We start from the raw sequence: 11,762 nt of genomic DNA, 5'->3' as shown, positions 1-11,762 counted from the left end.
GAGCACCGAGGTGGATGGACAGTGTCCACTGTGGGTGTCCACACCCCCGACCCGCCTGTCCACTCAGAGGCCCCTGCTCCGGCCGGCAGCTGGGCCGTGGGTGGTGAGCTCCATCACGGGTGCCAGCCGGGCTGTGGCCGGGAGGGGGCTGGTGGCCGAGCCCTGCTCCCCCAGGCCCCTCCCAGGGGCCTCCGCCCGCCTCCCGGGGCCCCTCCTGTAGACAGTCTCGGGGGCCGGGGGGCTGGACAGAGAGGCGTGTACCCCAAACACAGAAGAGCCACCGCTGCTCCTGCTCAGGTGGGGAAGCCGGGAGCCCCCCGACTCCTGCCTGTCCGTCAGGGCCCGGCGGGGCCGGGGGCGGGGCTGGGCCGGCAGGCGGGGAGCGGGGCCCTCTGCTCCAGGCTCCTCTCGTCCCGGCCCCCCCTGCCTGGCCCCCGCCTCCCGCTCCGCCGGACCGGCCACGTCCGCGAAGGCCAAAGGGCTCCTAGGCTCCCACGGGACCCGCATCGATCTGATTCCAGAGAAAATGAGCCCGAGGGCTCGAGGGGCCGGCGGCCGGCAGACAGATGTCGCCGCGCTGGCCGCCAGGGCCTGTCCCCTCGCCAGCGAGGGCTGCTCCGGCGCCGGGCTGGGCCTGCGGGTGGCCGGGCTGTGGGGGGCTGGCCTTGCTGGCAGGCCCGGGGCGGGGGGGGGGGGCTCGGAGGGTCTGGTGGCAGCCCTGGGCGGGGCTCAGAGCAGAGGCCTGTCCTCAGGCCCCTGGGGCCCCTGCTCTCCTCCCGGCCCTTGGTCTCACCCGAGCGGCCCCTGGCAGAGCTGCGGGCTCGGCTGGCACCGTCCCTTTAATTAGATCAGCCCGTCCCGCTGTCATCGGATTATTCCATTTATCTGGATGCACCTGTCTGATTGGATGGCGGGCCCACAGAGGGGCCGCCCCCTCCCCTCACCTCTCCTCCCCTGCCTCTCCCCCACTCCCACCCGGTCCCCCCTTTTCCCCTCCCTCTCCCCTCCCCCCTCCCCCCTCCGGAAGCCCCCAGCCGTGTCCAGGCCCCTGCCATCTGGTCCCGTGTGTCCCTGTCTGTGGGCCCCCCCCCCCCCGCCCCCGGAGCAGGAGCCACACTCCGTGGCTCCGAGGAGCCAGCCGGGCGTGAGGGGCTCCCCTAAGCCCCCGCCGGGCCGAGAGCAGAGGACACAGAGGCCCCGGGAAGCTGGAGAGTCCGAGGGGTGCCCTCGCCCCCCCATGGGAGGTGCCGGAGGAGGCTTCTGAGGACACGGGGGGGGGGGGAACCCCCTGCGCGGAACTGAGCGCCCGCCGGCCGCCCTCCCTCCCTCCCGGAGGCCGGTTCCCGGTGAGAAGCCCAGCTTTGCCGAAACCCCACCAGCAGCTGCCCCCACCGCCGGGCCTGGTCGGATGGGCCAGGACAGCTGGGGACGGGAGTGGGCACCCGGGCACCAGCCTCCAGCCTCCGCCACGCTGCCCGGCGCCCTGAGGCCTGGGCCGGGGGGCCAGGCAGGCCGTCCGGGCTCGGGAACGTGCTCTCCGGAAAGGAGAGGCCTCTGCGGCAGACCTGGTCCGGGGCCGGCGTCAGGCCCGTGACGGGGGGTGTGCAGGGACCCCGAAGGCCGGGCCAGGCTGGGGACCCGGAGCTGGGGTGACTCTGCGCCCACTGGGGGCTGCCCCGAGGCTGCACTCAGCGGAGGGCCGAGGGGAAGGGGGGAGGCCCCCGGCACCCGATGGTCAGTCCTACGACTCAGTCTGCAGAGGCCTGGCCTCTGGGGGGAGGGGCGATGCAGGGGGGGGAGGGAAGTGGGGGGCCAACTCCCAGCCTTGCCGCCCGCCCCACCTGCGGGCACCCGATGTGACACCGGAGGGCAGTGCCACTTCCTGTCCCCCCCCCGTCCCCCCTGGTCCCTCCAGGCCGCCCCCACCAGTGGCCAAGAGGTGTCCATTCCAGGCTCAACCTGTCTCACCCCCTCAGAGCCACTCCACCCCCCCGGAGGCAGCCTCACCCCTGTGCACCCACCTCACCCCCTCCCTGAGGCAGCCTCACCCCTGCCCCTGTGCACCCCCCACCCCCAGGCAGCCTCACCCCTGTGCACCCACACCTCCCCCCCAGGCAGCCTCACCCCTGCCCCTGTGCACCCACACCTCTCCCCCAGGCAGCCTCACCCCTGCCCCAGGCGCCCACACCCCCCACGTCCTCACCAGGCTGTTTCGGCCTAAAAACTCACTTCTCTTTACCTGCCCGGCTCAGGAGGTCACGTGGCCGGTGGAGCAGTGAGACAAGAACGGGGACATTCCCGCCTGCATTAACCGGGAACGGGACCTGGGATTCACCAGGAAACTGGAGGAAGAGGGAGCTTCCTGGGAACGGGAGGCACGCTGTGTGCGGGCGGGTGGGGTACCCAGGGCACCTGCCCCGAGGTCTCTGAAGGCTGCCCACAGGGCAGGAGGCGGCGGGAGGGCGGGCGGCTGAACGGCCTGGGCCTCGGCCCCGGCACCGCCGGCCGGCACCGCCCCTCCGGGCCCAGCGGGTTTCCTTCACGGAGGCCGGGACCCACAGCAGGGGCTTCAGGGAGCTTCCAGGGGACAGAGGGGGCCGAGGGGCAGACAGCTTCTCCGCACGGAGGGCAGGGAGAGTGCCAGCAGGTGGAGTGACAGGTGTGGGTGCCCGGCCCTGGCAGTGCCGCTGGGGATGGCTCGTCGGCACTCCCTTCACTGGCTCATTAGCCCTCGGCGACATTTACTACCCTTCAGTCCTTGATGTATTTAACAGATTTTTATTGGTTTCAGAGAGGAAGTGAGAGGGAGAGAAACATCAACGACGACAGAGAATCATTGATCTGCTGCCTCCTGCACGCCCCCTGCTGGGGACCGGGTCCGAAAACCGGGAATCGAACCGTGGCCGCCTCCTTCATGCAGGTGAACCAGGTTGACGCTCAACCGCGGGGCCATGCCGGCCGGCTCTCCTGACTTTGGTCACTGCGGTGTCCCCCTCAGAGGCCTCTGCCTGTCCCCCGGGGCCGGGCCCAGCACGCCCCGGCCCCGGCCTCCGTGAGCCGCTCCACCCAGGCCTGGTATTCCACCGGGAGAGTTACACCCGCCAGGCCATGGGCGTGTAGCCACTAGGACCCTCGGTGTCTTTTTCTGTTGACACGGTGCCCATCCCCTGCCCGCCGGCCCTCCGGGCAGCCAGCCCTTCGCAGGCACCTCTGGGCGAGGGCGGGCGGCTAGCCCGTGCCCCCGTAGGGGCAGCTCTCGGAGCCCGGGTGGTGGCCCGTGCACTCCACGGCGGGCATGTACCCGCTGTCCCACATGCCGCTGCCGCACAGCTTGCACAGGTCGTGCAGGCTGCAGGGGATCCGGGGCCGGAGGCGGAACTGGTACAGCAGACTCCTGGCCTGCAGAGAGGGCGGGCGGCGGTGAGGCCGGGCCGCGGCTTGGCCTGCGCCTGCGGCTGACTGCGTGCTGGGCTCGAGCCGAGGCTCTGCAGTGTCCCGTCCCCCCGCAGCCAGGGGCCTTGGTCCAGCAGGAGCCGTCCTCATGCACTGCGGACCCCACCCAGGGGCCGAACAGCAGTGCCCTCCCCGACAGGAAGGCACCCCAAACGGCCTTCATCCGAAGGGCGGCCAGGGCACACAGGGCCCTGCTGGTTCCTAGGACCCCCCGCACTCGGCCCCCAGCCCCCCACAGGATGCCCAGGACACTGCTCTGCCCGCCCCACCTCCCGGCCCCTGCAGGGTCTGCTCCCACCACCACAGGGCTGTGAGGGCGGGGCTCTGCACATGGGGGAGGAGCTCTGAGCGTGCAGGGGTGGGGCTGTGGGGAGGAGCTCTGCACGTGTGGGGGCGGGGCTGTGAGGGAGGGGCTCTGCACGTGTGGGGGCGGGGCTGTGGGGGAGGAGCTCTGCACGTGTGGGGGCGGGGCTGTGAGGGAGGGGCTCTGCACGTGTGGGGGCGGGGCTGTGGGGAGGAGCTCTGCACGTGTGGGGGCGGGGCTGTGGGGAGGAGCTCTGCACGTGTGGGGGCGGGGCTGTGAGGGAGGGGCTCTGCACGTGTGGGGGCGGGGCTGTGGGGGAGGAGCTCTGCACGTGTGGGGGCGGGGCTGTGAGGGAGGGGCTCTGCACGTGTGGGGGCGGGGCTGTGGGGAGGAGCTCTGCACGTGTGGGGGCGGGGCTGTGGGGAGGAGCTCTGCACGTGTGGGGGCGGGGCTGTGGGGAGGAGCTCTGCACGTGTGGGGGCGGGGCTGTGAGGGAGGGGCTCTGCAGGTGGGGGCGGGGCTCTGCAGGTGGGGGCGGGGCTGTGGGAGGAGCTCCGCGCGGGGGGCGGGCTCACCTTGCGCAGGACCAGCTCCCCGTTCATGTGCATGGCCAGGTTTCCGAAGTGCAGGAGCATCTGGTCGGTGGCCAGCTGCTGCTCAATGACGTCATCCCCGTAGATGGCCACGATGGCCACGCAGATGAAAAGGTGGAAGTAATCCGTCTGTGGGGAGGAGAGGGGGTTCAGGGAGGCCCTGGCCCCGCCCCCCACTGTCTGTGGGGTTCAGGGAGGCCTTGGCCCCGCCCCCGCTGTCTGTGGGGAGGAGAGGGGGTTCAGGGAGGCCCTGGCCCAGCCCCCGCTGTCTGTGGGGTGGAGAGGGGGTTCAGGGAGGCCCTGGCCCCGCCCCCGCTGTCTGTGGGGAGGAGAGGGGGTTCAGGGAGGCCCTGGCCCAGCCCCCGCTGTCTGTGGGGTGGAGAGGGGGTTCAGGGAGGCCCTGGCCCCGCCCCCGCTGTCTGTGGGGAGGAGAGGGGGTTCAGGGAGGCCCTGGCCCAGCCCCCGCTGTCTGTGGGGTGGAGAGGGGGTTCAGGGAGGCCCTGGCCCCGCCCCCGCTGTCTGTGGGGAGGAGAGGGGGTTCAGGGAGGCCCTGGCCCCGCCCCCGCTGTCTGTGGGGAGGAGAGGGGGTTCAGGGAGGCCCTGGCCCCGCCCCCGCTGTCTGTGGGGTGGAGAGGGGGTTCAGGGAGGCCCTGGCCCAGCCCCCGCTGTCTGTGGGGAGGAGAGGGGGTTCAGGGAGGCCCTGGCCCAGCCCCCGCTGTCTGTGGGGAGGAGAGGGGGTTCAGGGAGGCCCTGGCCCCGCCCCTCTGTCTGGGGCAAAGCGCGTCCCCTGAAGGCTCACTGGTGCTGGTGGGACGGCGTGGGAAAGGCTGTGAGAAGCCCCAGCGGGTCGGGGGCCGCGCCCGGGGCCAAGAACCCTGTGGCCGCTACCCCCCGCCAGTGCCCTCCCCAGCGCCAGCCCTGCCCCGAGCGCCCCTGAGGTTTGGGGTGAGGACCGGAAGGAGCCCCTGATGGAGCCGGCCAGGGAGTGGCAGCGCTGCCCGCAGGCAGGAAGCTGCTCTCGGCCCTGACCTGGGAGCATCCTGCTGCCCGCTGTCCGGACGGACGGGCTTCCGGGGCAGAGGAAGGACACGGAGTCCGGGAACCGTGTTCCGTCTCCGGCCGCGGCGGGGCCCGCAGTGCAGGCAGAGCGCCGCAGCCCACGCCCAGGCCCGGCCGGGACAGGAGGGCGGCCCCTCCGGAGCTCTCCGCCTGGCCGGTTCGGCTCAGAGGTCCTTCCCGGCTAGCGGGCTCCGGCCGCTGGGAAGGCAGCAGAGGCTCCAGGCAGGTGGGCAGCCGGGGGCGTGTGTGTGTGTGTGTGTGTGTGTGTGTGTGTGATGTGCCCTGAATCGGCCGGCGGCTCGGGCTGGTTCCAGTTCCCAGGACACGGCCCAGGGAGCCGGCCCCGAAGGCAGCGACAAGAATGAGCCTTCCACAGGAAAGGGCCCTGGCAGGGGCTCCGCGGCCGAGAGTCCTCCCGGCACAGAAAGGGCACGGGTTCGATCCCCAGTCAGGGCTCCTATCCGGGCGTTGCGTCCAATCCCGTCAGGGCGTGCACAGGAGGCAACGGATGGATGTTCCTAACACTCCCGCTCCCTTCCTCTCTCTCTCAAGTCATTAAAAACATTTTACAAAACTTAGACACCCACTGTCTGATGAATCAGCGTGCCCCACTGTCCTCACCCCCCCCCAGAGGAGCCACATGGGCTGAGCTGAGCTGGAAGCTGGGGGACGCCGGGAGCTGGAGCCCAGGGCGGTGTCGGCACGGGCGCCGGGGATGAAGTCGCGGCAGAGCCGCCGGCCCGGGTGCTCAGGCGGCACCGGCAGTGTCAGCCCAACGCCATGCCGAGGGCGGCCATGCGGCTGCCGGAGAGGCGGGAGCCTGGGAGCAGACCAGCGGGGCGTGTGCCGCGGAGCTCGGACGCCCACCCAGCCCGCGTCCCCACGGCGTGTTCCCCGGTCGCGCGTGGGGCGGGGGCTCCGCCCGCCGGCAGGGTCTGTGGAGCGGCCGCCCATGCTGCCCGGGGAGGGTCCCAAGGGGGTCCTGCCGCCTCCCGCTGAGCCAGTCCGGGTTTAGAGGCCGATGGATTCCGGGCCTGCTGTCCCTCAGCGTGGCCAGCTGTCGCTCCCGGGCGCTAAGCCGTGTGACAGCCGCGCGGGGAGACGCTGATGGTGGACGGCAGGGGGAAATGGGCGCGATCGGGAGGGGGCGGGCTGGGCCTCGCTCCGGGGGGACACGGGGTCTCGGCCTGTGCACTGAGCCGTCCTGCAGGAGGAGGAGGGGGCACGTGGTGTGCTGGCTGCTGGGCTGGGCGGATGGGCTGTGACAGGGGCCGCTCAGCCCCAGAGGGGGCCGTGAGCATGTCAGCAGGCAATCTGCATCCATTTCAGCTCCTGGGAGGCGAGGTGGGGCTGGAGCCGCCGCGGGGGACGGAAGGCGGGCGTGTGAGGCGCTGACCGGGGCTAGCGGGGGGCCAGGGCCCAGAGGGGGGCCCCGAGGAGGGGCTGGTTACGGGCACTCTGGCCTCCTGGAAGGCAGCGCCCAGGACGGGGCCTGTGGCTCCGGCACGCGGTCCTGCCCCGCCCCCCCATCCTCCCCTCCCCTCGCTCCCCGTCCCCCCGCCCCCGCTCACCTGGTAGTGGGCCCAGCAGGCCTCCCAGATGCGCAGCGCCTCGGCCTCGGGGAACTCGCGCTTGAAGCACAGCAGCAGCCAGCGGTGGCAGAAGAGCAGCTGCAGGCCGTCCTGGCCCAGCGCCGCCAGGTGCTGGTAGAAGCGCGGGTGTGCCAGCCGCAGCAGCTCCCGCAGGTACAGCTGTGGGCAGCTCGGTCAGCCCGGCCCATGCGGGGGAGCCTGCCGCGGGGCCTGGAGCGGCCTGCGCCCTCCCCAGGGGCCCCCGGGGCCTGGAGCGGCCTGCGCCCTCCCCAGGGCTCCCCGGGGCCTGGAGCGGCCTGCGCCCTCCCCAGGGCTCCCCGGGGCCTGGAGCAGCCTGCGCCCTCCCCAGGGGCCCCGAGCCAAGTCCCCCCGCCCCTCCGCCCCAGCGGCCCGGCCCACGCAGCCCGCGGAGCGCACCAGCTGCCGCTCCATGTCCTCGTCCCGCGGCGAGCTGACGAAGATGGTGTTCTGCATGAGGCCCACGAAGCACCAGAAGGTGTCCGACTCGTCCAGCACCTCGGCCAGCAGGGGCGCCACCAGGTCCGACATGCCCTGCGAGTAGCCGATGGCCGGGTGGTACACCGCGTAGTTCAGCAGGATCCTCCTGGACGTGCCGGAGGCAGCCGGTCAGGAGGTGCCGAGCACACCCACCCAGGCCCCCACCGGCGGCCCGTCGCCCGGGGCCAGCAGAGCCCAGGCCGGAGGCCGCGGCCGCCCGAACCCCTGCCCTCGCCTCAGTCCCAGGGGCGGGCGGCGGATTGTGTGCCATCACGTGCCAGGGGGCAGCGGAGTGGTCACGATGCTGGCCCAGGCCAGCGTGGCGTTAGACGGAGGACCAGCCACTGGGAGCCCCTGGGGGAGGCTGGGCCACAGTGTGAGAGCCGAGCAAGGCCCAGCAAGGCCTGGGTGCGTGTCCAGGGCCTGGCAGCTTCCCTGGCACCTCGGGAGGGACCTCTGGGCTGGCCTGGGACACTGACCACAGAGGCTGTGAAGTTGGCTAAAACAGCTAACGACCTGTCCAGCTGGCGGGGCTCAGGGGTTGAGCACTGACCTATGAACCAGGTCAGGGTTCGATTCCTGGTCAGGGCCCAGGCCTGGGGGGCGGGCTCCATCCCCAGAGGGGGGCATGCAGGAGGCAGCCGATCCATGATTCTCATCATTGATGTTTCTGTCTCTCTCTCTCTCTCTCTCTCCCTTCCTCTCGGAAATCAATGCAAATATTTTTTTAAAAAAAATAGCTTCTGGGTGATTGTGTGCCCCCTCCCCCCAGCCGCAGCCACGCCCGCGGGCGAGGCCGGGCGCACCTCATGCGCTCCACGTTGGGGTTGCCCTCGCCGCGGAAAAACTGGCTGCTGCGGTCGGTCCGCACCACGTCCTTGTCCACCGTGAACTGCACGTTCCGCCAGAACTCCCGGTGCTCCGCGGGGGTCATGGAGAGCCTGGCACAGGGAGGCCGGTCAGCGGGGGCATCCCCGCGTGGCCTCGGCCTCGGGGAGGAGAGCTGACCGCAGCCCGGGGTCAGCCAGGCCCCTCGGACCTCCGCCGCCCGGCTCCTGAGGCCCTGCGGCCACCCCAGCGTCCAGGTGAGTCTGTGGGCGAGAGCCCTGCAGCTTGGCGTGGCCCAGTGTCGGGCAGCGACCTCTGAACCGGGAGGTCACAGTTCGATTCCCTGTCCGGGCACTTGCGGGGGTTGTGGGCTTGATCCCCAGGGTGGGGCGTGCAGGAGGCAGCTGACCCGTGATTCTCTCTCCCCCTGGATATTTCTCTCCCTCTCCCTTCCTCTCAGAAATAAATAAGAAAAAATTTAATTAAAAAAAAAAAACTCTGAGGGGGCCTGGGGTCATGAGGCTCCCGGTCCCGGCAGACCGCACCCACTGGCCCCCCTACCTCCGCCGCTCGATCTCCGCGTACTCCTGGCGCTTCCGCGCGCGCAGCGCCTCCCTCTCCTGGGACGTGGACTCGGGGTGGTAGAAGCGCAGCAGGAAGGGCCACACCTCCCCGCGGAGGGACACGTCGATGCCGCCGAAGAATATGGCCTGCGGGCGGGGGCGGCGGGTCGGAAGGGCCCGGCGGCTCACAGCGCCCCCGGGTGCCCGTTCCGGCCGCTGCGCCTCCGGACACCGAGGCCCAGGTTTGCACTGTTTGGAGGGAGCGCGGCCCCTTTCCCAGGCGCGGAGCCAGGCGCATTTCAATGTCAAAGGCCCCCCGGGGGCGGGAGGAACTGCGGTTCTCACGTCGCAGCCTAATCCCCGGGTTTGGGCTCAGCACAGGCCTGATGGAGCCCCCGAGCCCCCGGGAAGTGGCTTTGATGGCTAACGGGTCCCAGCTCCTCCAGCCAGGACCCCGGCCCCCGCCCCCACCAGGCGGCCCCGCCCCATCCCGATGGCCCCGCCCCTCAACCCCCCACCAGACAGCCCCGCTCTTCAGGCTCCGCCCCCACAAGGCGGCCACACCCCACCCTGACGGTCCCGCCCCTCGGACCCCGCCCTCACTCAGACAGCCACGCCCCCAGACAGTGGACCCGCTCCAGCTCCTGTGGCCCCGCCCCAGACAGTGGCCTCGCCCCGCTCCGGTGGCCCCGCCTCCAGACAGTGGCCCCGCCCCCGCCCAGGTGGCCCCGCCCCGGGTCCCCTCACCTTGCGCAGCTTGTACTCCTCCTCCAGCTGGCCCAGCTCGTTCAGGTGGCGCAGCCAGGCGGCCACGTCCAGCCGGTGGTAGGCGCTCTCCTCGGGGTGTGTCTCGGAGGAGGGCAGCTTGGGGCGCCGGATGGAGAACTTCATGCACGTCTTCTCGTCGGCCACCTGCTGGGCAGGAGGCAAGCGGGACTGTCCCACTGCCCACCCCCGGTCAAAGCCAGCTGTGCTGGGGGGGGGGGGACGGCCCCTCTCCCCTGCACCAACCCCTGGGTGGCAACTGTAACCACTCACAATCAACATGGAGACAGCCTCATCTTCCCTGTTTCCCGGGACTGGGCTCCCTCCCACCCACAGCCTGCCCCCGCCCCGCCCCTCCACTCTCCCTCCCACTGGGTCCCCGTCCCCCACTCTCCCTGCCACCCACAGCCTGCCCCTGCCCCCCCCACCCCCCACTCTCCCTCCCACTGGGTCCCCGCCCCCACTCTCCCTCCCACCCAGGTCCCCGCCCCCCCACGCTCCCTCCCACCCGGGTCCCCGCCCCCACTCTCCCTGCCACCCCAGCCGCAGAATGGAATCAATGCCTGGTTGAGCCGCCCGCCTCAGCCGGAAGGGCCTGCAATAAATTACATGTGATTGGCCACATACAAAGGGAGCCTGTTCGGGAGCCGCCTGTCAGGTCGTCTCCACGGGCAGTCGTGATCCAGGCAAAACTGCCGCTGACATTTAATTCAGAAATCAAAGGTTGTCCAGTGGGGGGGGCGGCCGGCGGGAGGCTCAGGCTGTGGGAGGGGGCGGTAAAGCAGCCGTTTCTAATAAGCACGTACAGGTCCTTAAACAGGCCATTAAGGAGCGCTTATTACGTGTGTGTGGATGGAGCAAAATATGGCAGGAGCCTTGTCAAAACATGACCACCAGCGAGAGCCCGGCGTTTCCAGGAGCCTGGGCACCGTTTCCAACCCAGAGTGACTGCCCCACCAGCCCTGGGCACAGCCCCCGAGGCCAGTCAGCCACGGCCACGGCCCACCCACGAGGCCACAGTGAGCCCCGAGGCCACAGTCACAGCCCACGAGGCCACGGTCAGCACAGCCTCGAGACCACGGTCACAGCCCGTGAAGCCACGGCCACAGCCTACCATGAGGTCACAGTCACAGCCCACGAGGTCACAGTCACAGCCCACGAGGTCACAGTCACAGCCCACGAGGTCACAGTCATAGTCCAGGAGGCCACAGTCACAGCCCACGAGGTCACAGTCACAGCCCACGAGGTTACAGTCATAGTCCAGGAGGCCACAGTCACAGCCCACGAGGTCACAGTCACAGCCCACGAGGTCACAGTCACAGCCCACGAGGTCACAGTCACAGCCCACGAGGTCACAGTCATAGTCCAGGAGGCAACAATCAGAGCCCATGAGGCCACAGTCAGCCGTGAAGCCACAGTCACAGCCCACGAGGTCACAGTCACAGCCCACGAGGTCACAGTCATAGTCCAGGAGGCCACAGTCACAGCCCACGAGGCCACAGTCACAGCCCACGAGGTCACAGTCATAGTCCAGGAGGCCACAATCAGAGCCCATGAGGCCACAGTCAGCCGTGAAGCCACAGTCACAGCCCACGAGGCCACAGTGAGCCCACGAGGCCGCGCAGGAGGAGGTGTGGAGCCCGGCCGCTGCCTACCTGGCCGTGGAGGCGGGTGCCCGCACAGCGCTCCCACCGCTGCAGCGCGCCGGCCAGCTTGTCCAGGCCGCCGTGGTGGAAGTGGAGCACCTTGTACTGGCTCTCGCGGCTGGCGACCACCAGCTGGCCGCTGGTGCAGGCCTCGTCACTGCGTGGGGAGGAGGGGGAACACGGGCTGGTCCCCAAGGACAACCAGAGGCCGCGGGGCTGACCTTGAGGCCGGGGACAGGAGTCCTGCAGAGCTGGGCTGCTGGCGGGGGCCGGGGGGAGTGCCCGGCCCGCTTTGCTGAAGACATGGAAGCGCTGCTCCCCCTCAGGAGCAGGGCCCAGGCTGGTCCCCTCTGCCCCTGGAGGCCTGCCCGAGGGGCCTGTCCCCACGCTCGCCGCCGGCAGGAGGGCCCTCCCGCGGAGAGGGCGGCAGGTGCTGGTGCCGGGCCAGGCTCAGACCAGGT

General features: G+C 70.7%; 1 protein-coding gene across 4 annotated transcripts in view; it reads right to left on the bottom strand.

The window, feature by feature from the left end:
• Window positions 1-2,762: 2,762 nt before the first annotated feature.
• TBC1D16 (TBC1 domain family member 16) overlaps window positions 2,763-11,762 on the bottom strand; it is a 32,608-nt gene continuing 23,608 nt past the window's right edge. Inside the window, exons 5-12 of one of the 4 annotated variants that reach the window (XM_084861937.1) lie at window positions 11,311-11,458; window positions 9,638-9,805; window positions 8,889-9,037; window positions 8,306-8,440; window positions 7,419-7,605; window positions 6,981-7,160; window positions 4,333-4,479; window positions 2,763-3,399 (exon numbers count right to left, since the gene is read on the bottom strand). In XM_084861937.1, coding sequence (XP_084718063.1) covers window positions 3,229-3,399; window positions 4,333-4,479; window positions 6,981-7,160; window positions 7,419-7,605; window positions 8,306-8,440; window positions 8,889-9,037; window positions 9,638-9,805; window positions 11,311-11,458 — 1,285 coding nt within the window. In that variant the 3' untranslated portion in view covers window positions 2,763-3,228. The remainder of the gene's footprint in view (window positions 3,400-4,332; window positions 4,480-6,980; window positions 7,161-7,418; window positions 7,606-8,305; window positions 8,441-8,888; window positions 9,038-9,637; window positions 9,806-11,310; window positions 11,459-11,762) is intronic. The other 3 variants (XM_084861940.1, XM_084861938.1, XM_084861939.1) reach the window with 3 other exon arrangements.

This window comes from Pipistrellus hanaki (genome assembly GCF_964339955.1).
Source record: "Pipistrellus hanaki genome assembly, chromosome: 16".
In the NCBI taxonomy this organism is placed as follows: Eukaryota; Metazoa; Chordata; class Mammalia; order Chiroptera; family Vespertilionidae; genus Pipistrellus; species Pipistrellus hanaki.
This window is presented reverse-complemented; position numbering and strand designations above follow the sequence as displayed.